The sequence below is a fragment of the Gambusia affinis genome, linkage group LG20 (assembly GCF_019740435.1).
Source record: "Gambusia affinis linkage group LG20, SWU_Gaff_1.0, whole genome shotgun sequence".
Taxonomy (NCBI): Eukaryota; Metazoa; Chordata; class Actinopteri; order Cyprinodontiformes; family Poeciliidae; genus Gambusia; species Gambusia affinis.
Window position 1 is genome coordinate 23,580,232 of NC_057887.1, and position 17,356 is coordinate 23,597,587.

Genomic DNA, 17,356 nt, shown 5'->3' on the forward strand with positions numbered 1-17,356 from the left:
GATAAAATGTGAACATGTTGCACAGAGTTTCGTCTAATTGAAGCCCTTCATGTTTAATCTGCGGTGCAGTCGACTTAAATGAGCTTCTGGCTCTCGGTGCCAGAACATTTGTTCCCGTTTCACTCTCGTCTTTGCTCAGGAGAAAACCCTCACGAAGCTCGAATAACGAGCACTCGGAGTTTTCCTCTCATTAAAATTGGAAAAGGCTTTCCCTGTAAGCCTGAGCCGAACGGAGGAGGAGCCGACCGGGCCTCCTGCTGTGAGTTGCACATCTGGAGACGTCGTCCTGCTTCCCTCAGAGCCTGGAGTTGGTTTATCTAGAATCCGTTAGACGAGATGAAGTCAGCGATCCAACAGTCGCTGGAAAACATGCCACCCTCATTCCCTCTGACACCTGCACCTATAGATGGCGCTGTGGCCCAGCTGACTTGGTTTATTATTCCTAAACTGAAAGCTTGAGTGATTCTGCATCAGATGAACTGAACCACATTAATCTCTGATTAAAATTAGTGAAAAAGATGATGATGAAGAGGAGGAGGAGGAAGATGATGAAGGGAGTGGGCGGAGCCGGAGAGAAGAGGAAGGAGAAATGGAGGTGACAGAAGAAGAAGTTTGAAAGGAGAACAAAGACAAACATGTTTTATAACAGAACGACATGGTTTGTTTCTAAGTAACACGACATCTGGGCATCATTACAGCACGATTCCCTTTTTAATTTTAAAGGGCCGGTGTCGAGTAAAATCTTTTTAATCTCTTTTTTAATGTTTTAACCTCATCAGAATCAAACCTGCAGCGTTGCTTTGTTTCTTTGAGAAATCCTTTCATCTCCATGGCAACCACTCAGCTGTTCAAAACACCTGGGTGGACCTAGCCCCACCTCCGAGGTGAAGCTCCTCCCCCTCTCATGTCCTTCAGACTAGCCAGCAGCAATTAGTAACCAACTGCTGAGCTCATTACAGGAGCTGCTGCTCAGAGCAGCGCTGGTAGAAACGTTAAAGGGTTAATAGAGGAGCCATGTTGGGACGACTTCCTGGAGGCGGAGCTTCAGCAGCTTCTTAAAGAGACAGAGGCCCAAATTCAAGGAACTAAAATTGGATATTTGATATTTATAGTATTTTTATATCAACTGAATGTAACACAGTGATGGATTATGCTATAAAATGACACAAAGAACCTGGAAAACACGCTGTACTGTCCCTTTAAGTCAAGTGAAGTTTATTTGTGAAACACATTTCAGCAACAAGGCAGTTCATCATAAAAACATCATGCAATCATCAATTATGGAAACGACGATAAACATTTAATTTAGTGAAAAATGAATCTCTTCATGCTCAGAAAGGAATCCGACAAAGAGAATAATTGGTAAAACAGGAGAGCTGCTGAGTGAGACTGAATGATGGAGAGAAGAGGAGAGACAAAGAGGAGGAGAGACGAAGAGGAGGAGAGACGAAGAGGAGGAGAGACGAAGAGGAGGAGAGACAAAGAGGAAGTTTGAAAGATGGAACACAGACAGGCATGTTTAATAACGGATAAAAGGATTTTTCCTGAATGACATTAATGTTGAGCTCAGAGATGAGAAAGTCGATCGTTACAAACTTTGTTCATGTGGGAGAATTAGAGCGCGGTTTAATTTTAAATTTTAGTTTGTTTCCTCTGGAGGATTTGGACCCGTTTCTGATTTGATTTGTTTAGTGACAGAATAAGTTTGAGGGATTCAACCAGGATGTTTTATCAGATGTTTTTTTTAATGATGTGAATGTTGAGCTCAGTGATGGAAACTGAAGGAGTGATTTCATCCGGGTTTCACGCCGGCGCCTCTACTAGCTGCACTTGGTTGCACATGAGTTGTGTTTTTCTGTTGCACATGTTTTATTGAGCAGCGCTGCTTCGGCGCGTCGCAGCAGAACCGAGGTTTGTTTGTTCAGAACCGCGGCTCGGTGGCGCGCCGCTAATGGACCGAGCAGCACCAGAGGCGCCGATGTCATCATCGCCCATCAACGCTCGACGTCAGTGGAGAAGCTTCTGGATTCATCCTCATGTTTCTAACACTGTAAAAGCTCATCTGCTGCAACTAAGGATTATTTTAGTTAACGATTAATCGATTATTCTGGTGATTAATCAGATCAAATATTGGCTGATTTTCCAGATTTTTTAAATAAACTGTTTTTATACAAAATTAGGAATACATAAAAAATGCAAATGAACATAATTCCTGATTTTTAAAAGGGAAATAAGCATATTGTTGCCTAGAAGTCAATAACGGCTTGTTCATTTGTAGCAAACAATAATTCTGCAGATAAAAATCCTTCCAACATCAACATGAGAAAAGCTCAGGCCTTTCTGCTGGACTCAACATCAGTACAGATTAGGACTGATCTGGAGATTATTTTCAGATTAACGGATTAATAATTGGATGCAAAAAGATGCTTTAAGAGTTTCTTTCTGGATTTGAACCAGATGAAGCTGAAACTATCATTCTGGGCTAAAAAATCCTCAACAGGATTTTTCCACCTGTTCCTCCACCTGTTCCAAAATCAAACATTTTAATGCAAAATGTTTGATTTTGTGCAGTTTGTTCTTAATTACTGCACTGAATATGTTTCTCCCTCAGCAGTTTTAAGATGAAATCGATCAATAAATTAGTTGATGATTATTTCAATAATCGATTAATCAGATTAATCGTTTCAGTCCTGTTCAGTCCTTTCTCTGGTCTTATGGACAGTCTGCTGGTCGAACCTCTTCCTCTCATGTTGCTCCTCATCCAGAGCTGATTTAAAGGCTTGTTGCTTTAATTGTGAAACAAACAGGTTTCCTCCAGTGAACATCTTCATTTCTCTGTTTACAGACGCGTCTGCAGGGTTTCGGTTTGTTTCCTGGTTTCTGGCTGATCAGGGGAGTAGAAACCGACAGACGGGGATGGATGGAGTGTTTCTCCTGTAACTCCGGGCAGAATAAAATAAACATGAGTCGACTTGCAGGCGTGTTTCCCGGTAATTCAGCAGCCGACGCCCCCTGGTGGATTTATCAACTGCCTGTTTGTTCCCGGTGAACGTGGAGCGCCGTTCACTGCCTCACCGAGCGAACTGACGGCAGGAACCACCGGGTCGTTCAGAACCGGGCCGTTCAGAACCGGGCCGTTCAGAACCGGGTCGCTCAGAACCAGGCCGTTCAGCACCGGGTCGCTTAGAACCGGGCCGCTCAGAACCGGGCCCCTCAGAACCGGGCCGCTCAAACACGTCTGGGACGAGGAGCAGCAACACGACACGCCGTCAGGTTGGAGCTTCTGATTGGGACGATTGAGATTTTAATCCTAAACAACTGATTGGAACACATTAACACTCAATCAATCGATTATTGAAAACAACGTTTGAGAGTTTTTAGTAAAGAGTTGATTTTAGAAGATGTTTGTATTTAAATGTTTTAATCCAGTGGAAGTGAAAGGTCTCCATAATTTGACCTTTAACCCCGGTTGGACAGGCGTCAGTTCAAAATGACCATCATTTAAACCAGGGCTGAAATGATTAATCGCGATTAATCAGTTATTGAAAACATCCAGTTGGTGAAAGAACAGCAGAGTAACGAAGGACAAACATTTTCCAAGTTACATAAATAAAATGTTCTTCAGCTGTAAATCTTCTCTAGTGCCAGATTTATCTTCACCTGGTTCTGTAAAAATCTCCTATTGATCAGCTTTTGTTAATCAGTTAATCAATAACAACGTCCAGATCCCGACGAGCAGAAAGGTTTTCCTCATGTTGATGCTGGGATTCTAGAAATGATCAAACCTTCAGTAAATGACAGCTGTTGTTCACTTTCACACAATAAAACCTGTATCTGCATAATTTAACGTATTTCTAATATCGTGTAAAAAGCCGGGTGCTTAAAGGAAATGTCTGCACAACGACAGGGTTTTTTAGGCCAATAATTGTGTGATTAATCGATATGTTAATTGATTATCACTGATCGTGTGCAGAATTTCACCAAGATCTCGCTGTTCCTCCAGAATCTGCCCAGTTCTGCTTCTTGTTTTCAAAGCTCTCAGATTTTCTCGTCTGTGTTTTCAGGTTTGCGTTTCTCGTGCCTTTGCGGCCCTGAGGGACTCCTGCATGCAGCTGCTGGCTTTCTGGCCCACTTAGTTGTTATTTCAGACCAGCTGTTTGCTTCTTCTCCCACGGCCCAGAGCAGCTGCCTGATCCGTCCCTCTCCTCTCGCTGCTCCGTTCCTCGCCTACCGTTTTCTGCTCCCGTTTGTTTCTCATTACCTGAAGCATTTAGCCGACTCCATTAATCCACCTGCATGGAAACAGGAAGGGAAGCAGTGGCTGCCAGTCTGCATCGTTTTATTTTCGTTGCTCTGTTTGGGTAAAAAATGTGTTTCATTCCTTGTTTGTGTTTGAGATGAACAAGAAGAAATCTGTTCGACGGCCACTAAATACATTCGAGCTGAAACGATTAATCGGACCCATCGTGATTAATCAACTAATCATTAACCGTTTGCTGAAAGATTAAATCACCAACATCAGTAATTCAGACAAAACTACAAAAAATAAACGTGTTGGTATTTAAGATTAAGAAACCTTCTTTTTCTGTAAATCACTTTTATTTTCCGATTAATGGTCAGAATAATAGATTAATTGATACCTAAAATAATTGTCCATTGCAGCCCTAAAATTCATCCTGGATGATTTTAGGTTCCTCGGTGTTTATCCCATGATAACTCATCTTGTTTTAATACTTTAATACTTGCTCACATTTTGCTGATGATTTAAATCGGCTCCAGATCTTTAACATCATGTGAGCAGGTTGCTTCCCTTTGCTTTGATTAGGCCATCTTGAGTTTGCATCTCGCTCCTTCTGGATGTTCTCGTCTCCACCGGCTGTAAACGCGTCTCCTGGAGAGACATCAGCAGGATTACCGGAGCGCCGAGGAGCGCCCGGATTTCATCCCCTGTTCCTCCACCTGTTCCTCCACCTGTTCCTCCACCTGTTCCTCCTCCTGTTCCTCCATCTGATCCTCCACCTGATCCTCCACCTGTTCCTTCTCCTGATCCTCCACCTGATCCTCCACCTGTTCCTCCACCTGTTCCTCTGGGTGTTGGTTGTGTGGAGGTGGTGTAGTAACTCTGTTTTTTGGTTTCACAGTGGGAGGAGGTCCATCCATCTTCCTCCCACTTGAAGCCCCAGAAGCTGCAGCTCCTCCAAACTCGTCTGTTATTGTAACGTTCTTTACGGAGGGAATCAGATCAAGTCGATGCTTCTGGCTGCCGTGTCACGACTTCAGTCTGTGATCAAGCAAAGAAACAATAAAGTCCATCTGAGCAGAAAGTTTGAGACGCTCCGTCCTGCACAGCCGACGGTTCAGAGTCTGTCTCCCTTTAAGATCTTTAATCTCTCTGAACATGAGCAGTGAAAATAAATTTATAATTCATAACTTTGTTTGCTGTGGCATTAAGTGTAACAAATACAGTTGGGATTGTGTTTAAATATTAATGAATAAATCAGCAGAAGATAATGGAGGAAAACGATCCTCACTATGATCAGAGGAATTCATGTCTGCTGGAACATTTTGTTATATTTTGTGTTTAGCGTAGCCACTAGCATGCAGGTTTATCTGTCTGACCTGAGAGCGATCTGACGGTGAGCAGCGCCATGCGCCGTGCTGATTAACAGCACCAGAACACCTAAAATAAAGTATTTACATCAGCCTGAAAGATTTCTGCCAAATCAACTGCAGCCTGTTTTTCTTTTATTATGCTCCTAAATTACAGATATCCCTAAAATATTTATTTGTTTTCATTAATAACACAACTAAATAAAAATCTGTTTCCATCATTGGAGAGATCAGAACCCAAACCTTCAGAATGTTAATAATTCATTTATTGAACATTATTTCCCTCATCATCACAATGAACAGAAACACTAAGAGGCTGTTTTCCTTCCAGGTTGTAAATATTTAGGTGCTGTTATTGTGGGTTTGTTTGTTAAATGGTTTCAGTTTGTCAGCCTGGAAAAGTTTGAGAAAAACTGAATCAGAGATCAGTTTCTGCTTCTGGCCGCCCTGCTGGGTTCAGAGGAACCTGACCGGTCTGTGTGTCCTGCAGGTCTGTCCGTCCTGCGCTCCAGCGAAGACCAGCTCCCCTCGCTGCAGAGCAAATGCATCGGGGACATCGAGGAGCTCGCCGCCAGCTACGAGCGAAAGCTCATCGAGGTGAGTGTGAGCTCGGCGTCAGGCGGCCACAGATCCATCCTGACTTCGGTCCGACTGAACTTCAACTGTTTGACGTCGGTTAAGAGATGTCAGACTTTTTTAGAGAAAAAGTTTATAAACTTTGTCTGGTTCCTCGGTATTTGGTTACCTTTAAACGTCTGTTTATTACTGACCTTTAAAAAGCCTTTAATTAATTTTTAAAAGTCTTCAATGCGTCGCCCACGGCTCTGCACTGTTTATGTTCTGTGAGAGCACTGCTAACTAGCTGCTAGTAGCTAAACAAACTGGCTAGCTAGCTGCTAATAAACCCTAGCTAGCGAGTTAGCTAAAAGCAGATTGGTGGCAACGGTTCTGAAACATGGACTTTGTCCTCAAGCTGTTCGGTACCGCTCCATGGTCCCATAGATGTTTTTTCTGCCTGTAGAAAAACACCATCAGCATGATGCTGCCACCACCGTGCTTCACCGTGCTTTTGTAAACTTCCTGTTTGTTCCTCTAACTGGGAGCGATGGAGATCCTGTCCAAACAGGAAACAATGTTTTGCTTCTGGATCGATGGACCCTTGTCGGTACCGGACTGGTTTCACTGGCTGCTTGGTTTTTAAAACTTCCCACTGGGACACCAGATAAATCTAAAAGTTTTAGGAGTTAATCTGAATAAAACCCTCCTGTTGCATTAAGTTATTGTTAGTTTCATCTGTTTCAAGCGTGGCTAACTATTGTTTGGTTTAATAGAGATGAATGTTTTGGACTCTTCCTGCTGCCTGCAGAGGAATCAACCAGAGAAAACATTTTTTAATTTTGCATCTTCTTCTTTGTCCCAGCTGTTTTTTAAACCCTAACCACACAAACCTGCATCAAACTGGGAGTTTGTTCTTCATTCAAGACTTTATTCTGTTTGTTTAGCTGATCTTCCGTCTGCAGTTCACTCTTCGGATCGTCTGCCGGCGCCAGAACCGGATATTTCTGTTGGATGAAGGCAGCCTGTCGGGTTTCCTCTCAGCTTCATGCCGAAGCTGAGAGGTTTTCAACCTCAAAACAACTTTATTCTATTTGGAAATAGAAGAACGTTTATTCAATAATTCAGCAGCAAAAAGGAGTTTTTGAGCTGAAATGTTGCTTATTTAAATGAACTTTCCAATCCGGTCCGGTCCAGTTTGGTCCAGTCCAATCTGGTCCGGTCCAGTTTGGTCCAGTCCAGTTTGGTCCAGTCCAATCCGGTCTGGTCCGGTCCGGTCCGGTCCAGACTTGCTGGTCACTTCTTCTGTTTGTGCTGCTGCTGCATTTTTTTATGCTGTTTGCTAATTTATCTCTTCATTTGCTCTCGGTGTGAACGGCACCGCCGGGGGGGGGGGGGGACCGGGTCGGGCCGGAGCAGCTGCTCCGACCCGGTTCCTCAGTGAGCGTAGCATCCGGACCAGCGTTGGGGTCGGCCCCCGGTCGCCATGACGTCGGCCCAAACGCCTCGCTCTCCGAATCTGAGCGGCCCGGTTATTGATTTCCCAAAATGTCACATCGAGCCTCGTTAGAAACATTCTTTCCTGGGAGAGACAAACAAATATTGGAGCGGGCCGGCTCCGACCCGGCCCAGGTTTTAATTTGATGCTGCTGATCCGTTATATTGACTCTGAATGTGTTTACATTTGGGCCGAATCTCTAGGCATCCTCTGATCTTTACCGTCTTTGTTCAGACGGATCAGAGGTCCAACAGAATCCGGATTCTCCTTCTACAAAACATCTGGATCTGCAGCATCTAAACCCGACGGATCGCAATGTTTCACGTTTCTAATGAGCCTCGTTAAGCTTTTAATCAGATACCTGATTATGATGGACAGAAATGGATGAACAGCTTGTGATATTAAAACTCAGAACTTGAAGTGTGGTTCTGGTTCTGGTGGCCGGTAACTGAGTCAGAGCTCTTATTATAACCCAGATATGAAGGTGAAAGCTTTATTAGATGCTCCAGTTTTTCCCTAGAAAAATATCAACAGATTCTTTCATTAGTAAAAACATTTCAGTGACTCCCAACGTTCACCTGTAGGTGGCAGTGTTTCTTATTTATACTAATGAGTCGCATTAACGGAATAATTTACGCATTTTACCAGATTTTCTTTAACCAGACAGAAACATCTGCAGCCCCTACGTCATTCTGTCGCCTGACCACTAGGTGGAGACAGACAGACATTTACATTTTTTATTTCAAATGTACTAATATAATTGTATTAGACGCTAAACCAAAACAAGGTTTTATTTTGAAACGGAAACATGCTGAACCCGACCAGCTCTCTGGTTTAACCCGTTACTGGCTTAAACCCCGACGTACTTCGCTACCTGAAATAAAGCAGAGATAAAGACACTGGGTGTATTTAAAGTCACAGACAGAGATCTGAGAGAAAAGGCTCAGATTGGTGACGGTCTGAAAGTGTGCAGCTAAGAAACGGCTGAGCAGGAAGTGATGTCACACCGTCTTATCGCGGCGCGAAGGCTGCTGGCGTTGCGCTGAAAGTTACCCATTCCTGAACCCTCGGCTCCATCGCTCCGCTCGCGGTGAATTGTTTTTTGGGCGAATCTTATGTTATGAAACATGCAGGGACAAAAAGGTGGCGAGGGAGCGATTCCTCAGGAAACCCGTTTTATTCCGGCATGAAACATGTTTACTAAACGCTACATTGTTTCAGACAAAAGATCCATGGTGCTCTGGGCCTGTTGTTCTCCATCGTTAATGGATGAAGTTTCTGTAAAAGGAGATCAAAGCAGATTTTTGTTTCAGAAGGCTGAGTTAGAGGGTTACCCTAACCCTACCCTAGTCGCTTTCAACAGATCAGGTTGAGCGTTTTTGAGCCGAGACAGCAGCATGGCGTTTAGAGTTGAGGTTTCCATTGGAGCCGCCTGGAAGAGCATCTTCCAGATCGTCCAGTTTGTGTGAACGGCGGCGCGCCGAGTCACAAACACGACGCATCGCTCCGCGCCACGTTGCCGCGTTGCGTTGCCGCGTTGCGTTGCCGCGTTGCGATGCTGTGTGCTCGGTTCAACATGTCAACAGTAAACCTAGCTTCAGCAGTTGCTAGCTGCTCCAGACTCCGAGTTGAAATTGATAAAGTGTCAAAATGACCCGAACCCGTCCGCGGTTCTGAACGGATTTGAATTTGTGTCGGTTCTTCATCAGTGACCGGCAGCCTGATGTTTCTGTTCTCTTGGTTTGTTGAACTTCGTGTCAGATGGATTTCAGGATGACATCGTGGCTCTGTGGTGGTGAAACTTGTAAGATCTGCTGTTGTAGGCGCGTCTGTGTTGTAAAGTTAAATTATCATGAGCTTTATTATTTGGGCCCGGTCATTAGCCCCGCCCCCGGCCCGGCGCCGACTGGTTCTGCTGGTGGAAACCTGAAGTTCCCTGGTGACCAGGAGCAATGTCAAAACTAATAAACCACATTGTTCTAAATTAGCTTCAGTCTTTGACGAAGTGATTCAGATTTTGTTTCCATCCAACAGAAAATCGTCTTTGCAGTTTAACGGTCAGATTCTCCAAAATAAAAGCCCTCAGCAGAACCGGCTGAAACCAGAACCACTCTGGAGGTTTGGGCCGATCATCAGAGGTTCTCAGACTGGGAAAGTTTCCTGTTGCTGGGTAGAAGAAGAAATGTGGGTCAGAACCTCCCCAGCAATCAGAGATTCTCTTTATCCAACAGCTTATTAATTAACAATAAGCAACATGAAGAGCACAAACCAAACATCTCCAGACTGTAGTAACTACAAAACTACCAGCCTGTTTTCCTCACTGCTGCAGAATCTGATGCTCAGAAAGTAAAATAACTCATTATCATGTGATCACTTCCTTTAGCATCGTGAAGCTTCATGTTTTTAATAATGAAACATGTTTAATTCAACCCATCAGTGTTTGCTGGTGGAAACCCAGCAGCTCCCAGTTCCTGCTGCAACTGGTTCAACTGGTTCTGCTGGGGAAGCAGATCCTTTAAAGGTCGGATCTGTTGAACATTTAGTGACTTTTGAGGCTTTTTCTGTCAGGAATCAGGCAGAAAACAGGTGGAGTGAGCAGAACCAGGAGGTCCAAATGCAAGATGGCCGCCGTGCCGCTCGCCGTACGTTTCCCTCCAGTTTGGTGTTTAAAGCACCAAAGTTCAGCCCTGCATCCGAATCAGAGGAAGACTTTACCCTTTTTAATAATTTATTAAATACATCTTGTATTATTTTATTTAAAATTAATCATACATAATAATAATGCAATAAAAATAAACTAAGGAATGAGTTGAGTTTAAATTTCTTCCTGACTTCCTGGTAGGAGCCGTGAACCGCGGTTGGTTTAAAAACTAATTAAAAACGTTGCTTGAACAATAATTGAATAAATGCAAAATCAATTAAGCTGTTGGTTTAATTTAAAATCTCAGTGTGGAGCTAAACCTGTGTGTGTGTGTGTGTGTGTGTGTGTGTGTGTGTGTTTCTAATACCTCGTTTGGACCATTTTCCTGACATGTACCAGGCTGTGGGACTGAATCCTGGGCCCCTCAAGGGGAAACGCTGTTTGTGGGTCAGAGGTCAGATTGAGGACTGAGGTATGAATTGGGTTTTGGTTGGTTGGGCTGTAGAATGAATGGAAGTCGATGTTTTTTGTTTTATGTTATTAAACTCACACGGCAGTAATCTGTAAAAAGGAAACAGACTTTCCACATGGTTTCACTTTAAACACCAACTTGTACTGATTTTAGTTTTCCTCTGTTTTCATACTAAACGTCCAGTGGGAACCTTTATGTTTGTGTGTTTCCAGTACTCCCATAAATCAATCCTAGGGCCAAAATTGGCCCCCAGACCTCGCTTTGGCCCCCTTCTTTATGTGTTTTTGTCCAGGAGAGGGTCAGCCGGACGCTGAGACCCAGACATGACTAAACGATCAGGAGACGGCGTGAAGAAGACGTCCTTGCTGCTGAATCGAATCAGAGCGTGAGCCGCTCTCCGTCGGTCAAATTGAACAAGCGTGGCGTGACGCCCGCCGTCTCATCGGCCTCCTCTCTCACCTTTAATTGGTTTCCTTCACGCCTCAAATTAATTTGCAATCCTGTAATTTGCAACCTGAGTTTAGCGGCGGCTGAATAAATAAAGGTGAAACGCGTCTTGACAGGAAGCGTCACGTAGCGCTCTGTCTGACGGCTCAGGTCTCTGTTTGACATCCTGCTGCATCCTCAAACATTCACACACACACACACCTACATACACACACACACACACACACACACACACACACACACACACACACCTACATACACACACACACACAGGTTTGGCGTTATTGTTTCCGCCTGAGGTGGCTCCATGTTTTATGTTCAGATTACTGTTAGCTTTGCTGGTCCGTCTGAGCCTCAGATTTGTAGCTTCTTCGTGTTTCAGACACTTTTATGTCTTTGGGTTTTTCTGTTTAAATAAAACATGGCATGACAGAGGATCAGCTGAGTCCAAACGGTCCCAGCTGAGCCCGGTTCTGATGCTTCACAGCTCCTTGGTCCCAGGAGCAAAGCCTCCTGCTCCATGGTGCTGAGCAGATTCTGGTCCAGGTGTTCAGCAGAGACTCCTGGTTCGTCCTGTTGCTGCGTCTCCACTATAAATGAGCAAAACGTTTTAAAACTGTTTATAAACTGTTTCCTTCCAACTGTCATGAATTTTGAGGTAAAGTTTAAAATGTCAGAAAAAACCAAACAAACATTTGAATCAGGTGTTTCTATCTGCTGGTTTGGAGCGAAGCAGCCAGGCTGCTCTGTAAGTTCATCAGTTATTGACGTTATGGCTGCAGTGAACAGGAAGTAGAGCAAAATGTCTTTTATTCTGAAAATATATGAAAACATACTTCCACCTGCAGAATATCTCCAAATACTTCATTTTTAGATATTCTTATCTTGAATCTTATCTCTGTTTAGACTCCTTAATGTCAAGTTTAAAAGCTAAATTGAGGAAATGAGGAAACAGAACTACGTAAACAGTTACTTCAAAATAAGAGCGTGAATATAAATGATGGGCGAAAACAAAAACTGAACCACGGTTCAGTCTCTTAATATAATTGACCTTACAGAAAGGTAAATTATCACTCTATAATTTATCAGGAGAAATTAATAGAGGGTAAGCTAACGGTTTTCAATGTTAGCTGAAGCGCTAAGCTAATCACAAGCTATTAGTGCATTAGCAGAAATGTGTCCAACACAAATATTTGGGAAAAGATTTATGTAAAGAACGACTGAAATGAATCCAGATGATTGTGACGATCAGCTGATTGTTGAACAGTTTGCAGTAAAACATTCAGGTGATTCTGAAGCCGGCGCCGCCTCACGGATCCGTCTCTGCTGCTCTGACGACTTAAAGGTAACGTTTCATTTCGGAGGCCGCTGTTCCTCTGAAATTAACGGGACGTTTGTTATCTGTGCCGCAGGAGCAGCACCTGCTGCAGCTTCAGGGTTTCAGAGGTTCTGCTGCTGGTTTCTGCGGGTTTGAATCACGTGACATCATCGTGTCGTTTCTGATCCGAAGAGTCGGATCCATTCCGCCGCTTCTGATCTCAAACCCAAAAAAAGGACAAATGTTTGTCATTCTTCCTCCCAGAAGCAGAACAAATCTACTGTACAGCAGCCCCTCTCTGCGGTCCTTTTTGTGATGTTGTTGCCATGGTAACTGTGATTTTTATTTGTATTTTTTTTCATGGAGCTTCGCTGTGTCACCTCTAGAGGGCGTCACGCTTTGACAGAGTCTGGCTCCTGGCACAGGCAGCGACCCAGTTTCAGTTTCACCCACTGGAAACCAGTTTACCCTGATTCACCCAGTATGAGCTAACTGGGACATGGGTGCATGATGTCCACATAAAGATCTGAAAAGTGTGGCATACATTTGTGTTCAGCTCCCTTCGACTCTGATTTACCTGAATAAAATCCAGAGCAACAATCTGCCTCCAGGAGTCGCTACGGACCTTACAAGCTCCGCCCACAACGACCCACGTGACCCTAAGTCTCACAAGCAAAGCCTGGCCGCGCCTTGTTTCTATGGAAACATGACTCCATTAGTGCATCATTTCTGCTGGATTTTCACAACATATCAGCTACTATAATGGACAGAGGAACTAACAAGTTCATGTCATCAACTGGGAGGAGGTTACTGGTTTCTCTGTCACAAGCTGGTTGCAAACCTGAGGCCAGCAGGTGTCAGTCAGTTATGATAGATCTGACCTTTGACCTCAATATGAGAAGCTACAGACTGACAGGAGGAACCAAAGAGCTCTGGAAAGGAAAAGGAAAATCTTCTGAAGCTGGGATATAATTCATTTAATTTCACATAATTATTGCAGTAGAAGCCATTTGTTTGTTAAAATGTAATGAAATCTATTTGTTTTATGTGATGTTTGTTGTAAATGATGTAAACTCACAAAGGAACGAGGTAATTAGTCCAACATTTAGAAACTACAGCGGCTGTAATGAGCCACAGCAAAGGTAAACAAAGGTAAAATAACCCGAACAGGTGATCAACTCAAAACCACTCCTACCTTTTTACTCTCTCTCTCTTTGTAGTTTAAACACACCTGTTACCATGGCAACTGCCTGCGCCGGCAAGACGAGCAAAGATTACGTTAAAAACAAAACATTCAGTCCGTTACGATATCAAGTTTATTTGTGGATTATTAATCGTTGGTTCCCTGAACACAGTGATGGTTGGTTGACCAGCTGTACTTGGTGCTAGAGAGGCTAACAGGAGGAACAGTTTAGTCCAAAACCTTTTCTGTTAAAATAAAATCTTCAGTGTGTGTCAGATACACTTTGCATATTGATCTGTTTAGCTAACGTAAGACTGTAGCAGACAGGCTACAAGGTGTAGAAGTTGTATCAGTGCTGCTATTATGCTGTACTTAGCTAACAGGAAGCTGTTTGTGAGACGGCCAATCACGTGACCACGTAGAACGGGCATCAGCCAATGAAAAGTGGCCCTGTGATAAGGTCCATGGGATGCTTTGGACCAGGGGTGTTCAAAGTGGGGGTCGGGGGCCGTCTATGGACCCTGGACTGATTTTTTTTGCGGCCGTCTGTCCACAATTCAGAGGTAAATTAGAACCAAACTGTGATGTTTTAGTAGAAAATGCTTGATGAACACAAAGTGATCTTCTTCTCTAAGCATCCTGGTTTCCTTGTGTTGCCATGGTAACTAACCATCTGCTCGTTATCTCTAAAATCCACCTCAGCTTTTAGCTGCTGTATTAAAACTGAGCTCAGAAGACAAAATATTGTTGAATTGGTAAAAAAAAAAAATAATAATTTTTATTTATTTTTTATTTTTCCTTATTCTTTGGAGTTGATGATTTTGACTCACGCGACATGAAAGCAGGTTAATGGGTTAGAGAGGCCTAGTCAAATCCAGGCCTAGATCCAAATGAAAACCTGAGCGTGCCGTGGTGGCGAAGGGGTCAGAGCGGACCACGTTTAGAGGCCTGGAGTCCTCAACGCGGCCGGCGAGGGTTCGATTCCCGGACCCGTCGATATTTGCTGCATGTCTTCCTGTCAGCCTGCGCAAAAAAACCCTGGAGGGGAGGAAACGAATTGAAAATAAAGAAATATCAGAGTATTTTTATTAAAAAGAAAATTATTTAGTTTTAGTTTTGGTATTTCGTATAAAATCAAAATCCGATGTTCTACATTCACAGAACGACCAGCCGACCCGTTAGCCGGATCCCAAATGTAAATCAAGGTAACTGTGTGGCTGTTGCCGTTGGCAACGACCCGGGTCAGCTGTCAGTCGGTGACGAGTTTCCGTGGAAACGGCACTGACAGCAGGTGTTCTCCATGCAGCCCAGAGTCACTGCCATCAGTCCACAGACACAGACCCTGTGTGTGTGTGTGTGTGTGTGTGTGTGTCTCAGTGTGTGTGTGTGTGTCTCAGTGTGTGTGTATGTGTGTCTCAGTGTGTGTGTGTCTCAGTGTGTGTGTGTCTCAGTGTGTGTGTCTCAGTGTGTGTGTGTTCTCAGTGTGTGTGTGTCTCAGTGTGTGTGTGTCTCAGTGTGTGTGTGTCTCAGTGTGTGTGTCTCAGTGTGTGTGTCTCAGTGTGTGTGTGTCTCAGTGTGTGTGTGTCTCAGTGTGTGTGTCTCAGTGTGTGTGTGTCTCAGTGTGTGTGTGTGTGTGTCTCAGTGTGTGTGTGTGTCTCAGTGTGTGTGTGTCTCAGTGTGTGTGTGTCTCAGTGTGTGTGTCTCAGTGTGTGTGTCTCAGTGTGTGTGTGTCTCAGTGTGTGTGTGTGTGTGTCTCAGTGTGTGTGTGTGTCTCAGTGTGTGTGTGTCTCAGTGTGTGTGTGTCTCAGTGTGTGTGTCTCAGTGTGTGTGTCTCAGTGTGTGTGTGTCTCAGTGTGTGTGTCTCAGTGTGTGTGTGTCTCAGTGTGTGTGTGTCTCAGTGTGTGTGTGTGTGTGTCTCAGTTTGTGTGTCTCAGTGTGTGTGTGTCTCAGTGTGTGTGTGTCTCAGTGTGTGTGTGTCTCAGTGTGTGTGTGTCTCAGTGTGTGTGTGTGTCTCAGTGTGTGTGTGTCTCAGTGTGTGTGTCTCGGTGTGTGTGTGTGTCTCAGTGTGTGTGTGTCTCAGTGTGTGTGTCTCAGTGTGTGTGTGTGTGTGTCTCAGTGTGTGTGTGTCTCAGTGTGTGTGTCTCAGTGTGTGTGTGTCTCAGTGTGTGTGTGTCTCAGTGTGTGTGTCTCAGTGTGTGTGTGTCTCAGTGTGTGTGTGTCTCAGTGTGTGTGTGTCTCAGTGTGTGTGTGTCTCAGTGTGTGTGTCTCAGTGTGTGTGTGTCTCAGTGTGTGTGTGTCTCCACTGTAATTAGCCTGAGCTCTGATGTCAGCAGCTCCGTGTTCTGGTTGTTTATGTTGAATGAAAACAGAAAAGCAGGCAGGAAAACCTCTGGGCACCTTGGAGATTTAGGAGTTTCACACCTTCGGTCCGACCGACCCGGCTCGGCTCGCCCGGGTCCCAGAACCCGTCCAGAACCTTCAGCTTCCAATCGCCTCACCTGGCCTGTTCAGTCTGATCGAGAGGAGCGTAGCGAGCTTTTAAAATGAAATGTCGGTGCTGTGTGTGCTGCAGGTGGCGGAGATGCACGGCGAGCTGATCGAGTTTAACGAGCGCCTGTACCGCTCGCTCATGGCCAAGGACCACCTGATCGTCCAGATGAGGCAGGAGCTGATCGACCTCAGAGGCCCGGTGAGTGGCTGCGGCGGTTCCCCCACCCTGATGCCGCCATGACACGTTCAGATGGTTCAGTCATTATAGAACGGCACCAAAATCCTCCAGATTTATAGGAATCTTCTCAGAAAAGACATTTTGAAATCAGATTATAATGGCTCCCTGTAGTTTGCAAACACTAATCAGAAATATTAGCTCTGCTAACGCTAAAGCGCTACACGCACACGGTAATTAGCTGAAGCTAATGCTGATCATAAACATTAGCTCTGCTAACGCTAAAGCGCTACATTAACATGGTAATCAGAGGATGCTAATGCTAAATGCTAAATTCTTTCATGTTGATTCTCACCATGTGAGAAACTCAAAATGATTCATGTATTTATGTAACACGCCTCATTGTTTATTCATGTGTTGTTTTCTTCTCAGTTGGTTTTTTGCCAATTTCTTATTAAAGTGAGGAACCAGAATTACAGCATAAACAGTTGGAAACAGATTTATTTAATTGTTACTGAAGATCAAACTTCCAGGATCTTCACTTGATTTTTTAGAGAGTTTTTAAACTCTTTTTGGGTGAATCTTCACACCTCCTGAATTTCTCCTGTTGCAGGAAAATAAAGGCTGTTTTTATTCTGTTATCTGGTATGAAGCAGAAACCCAATATTAGTCCAGAACTTTCCTTTCATCCTTTTATTGCTGTTTCAAGGAAACAATTTTGTCTCAGTCCCTTCAGTTTTGTTCTCAGAACAGAAACCAGAAAGTCTGGATGTCAGCAGGCGTCTGCGCTGACCGCCAGAGCGATCTGCGCCGCCTCAGGCTGAACGCCGGCCTCTTATCCTTCAGCCTCAGCCGGCTCTGCTGGACCGCGCGGTCCGAGCAGCCGGCCGACCAGCCGCTTCCTCGCCTCGCCCTCGGGTAGCGTCTTGTGTTTACGAGTGTTGGGGGTAGAAATGGTTCAGATCGC

General features: G+C 44.3%; 1 protein-coding gene across 1 annotated transcript in view; it reads left to right on the forward strand.

Moving 5' to 3' along the window:
- Nucleotides 1-17,356, forward strand: part of snx29 (sorting nexin 29) — a 92,450-nt gene that overhangs the window by 44,433 nt on the left and 30,661 nt on the right. The window contains exons 15-16 of the mRNA XM_044102185.1: nt 6,101-6,207; nt 16,297-16,413. Coding sequence (XP_043958120.1) covers nt 6,101-6,207; nt 16,297-16,413 — 224 coding nt within the window. The remainder of the gene's footprint in view (nt 1-6,100; nt 6,208-16,296; nt 16,414-17,356) is intronic.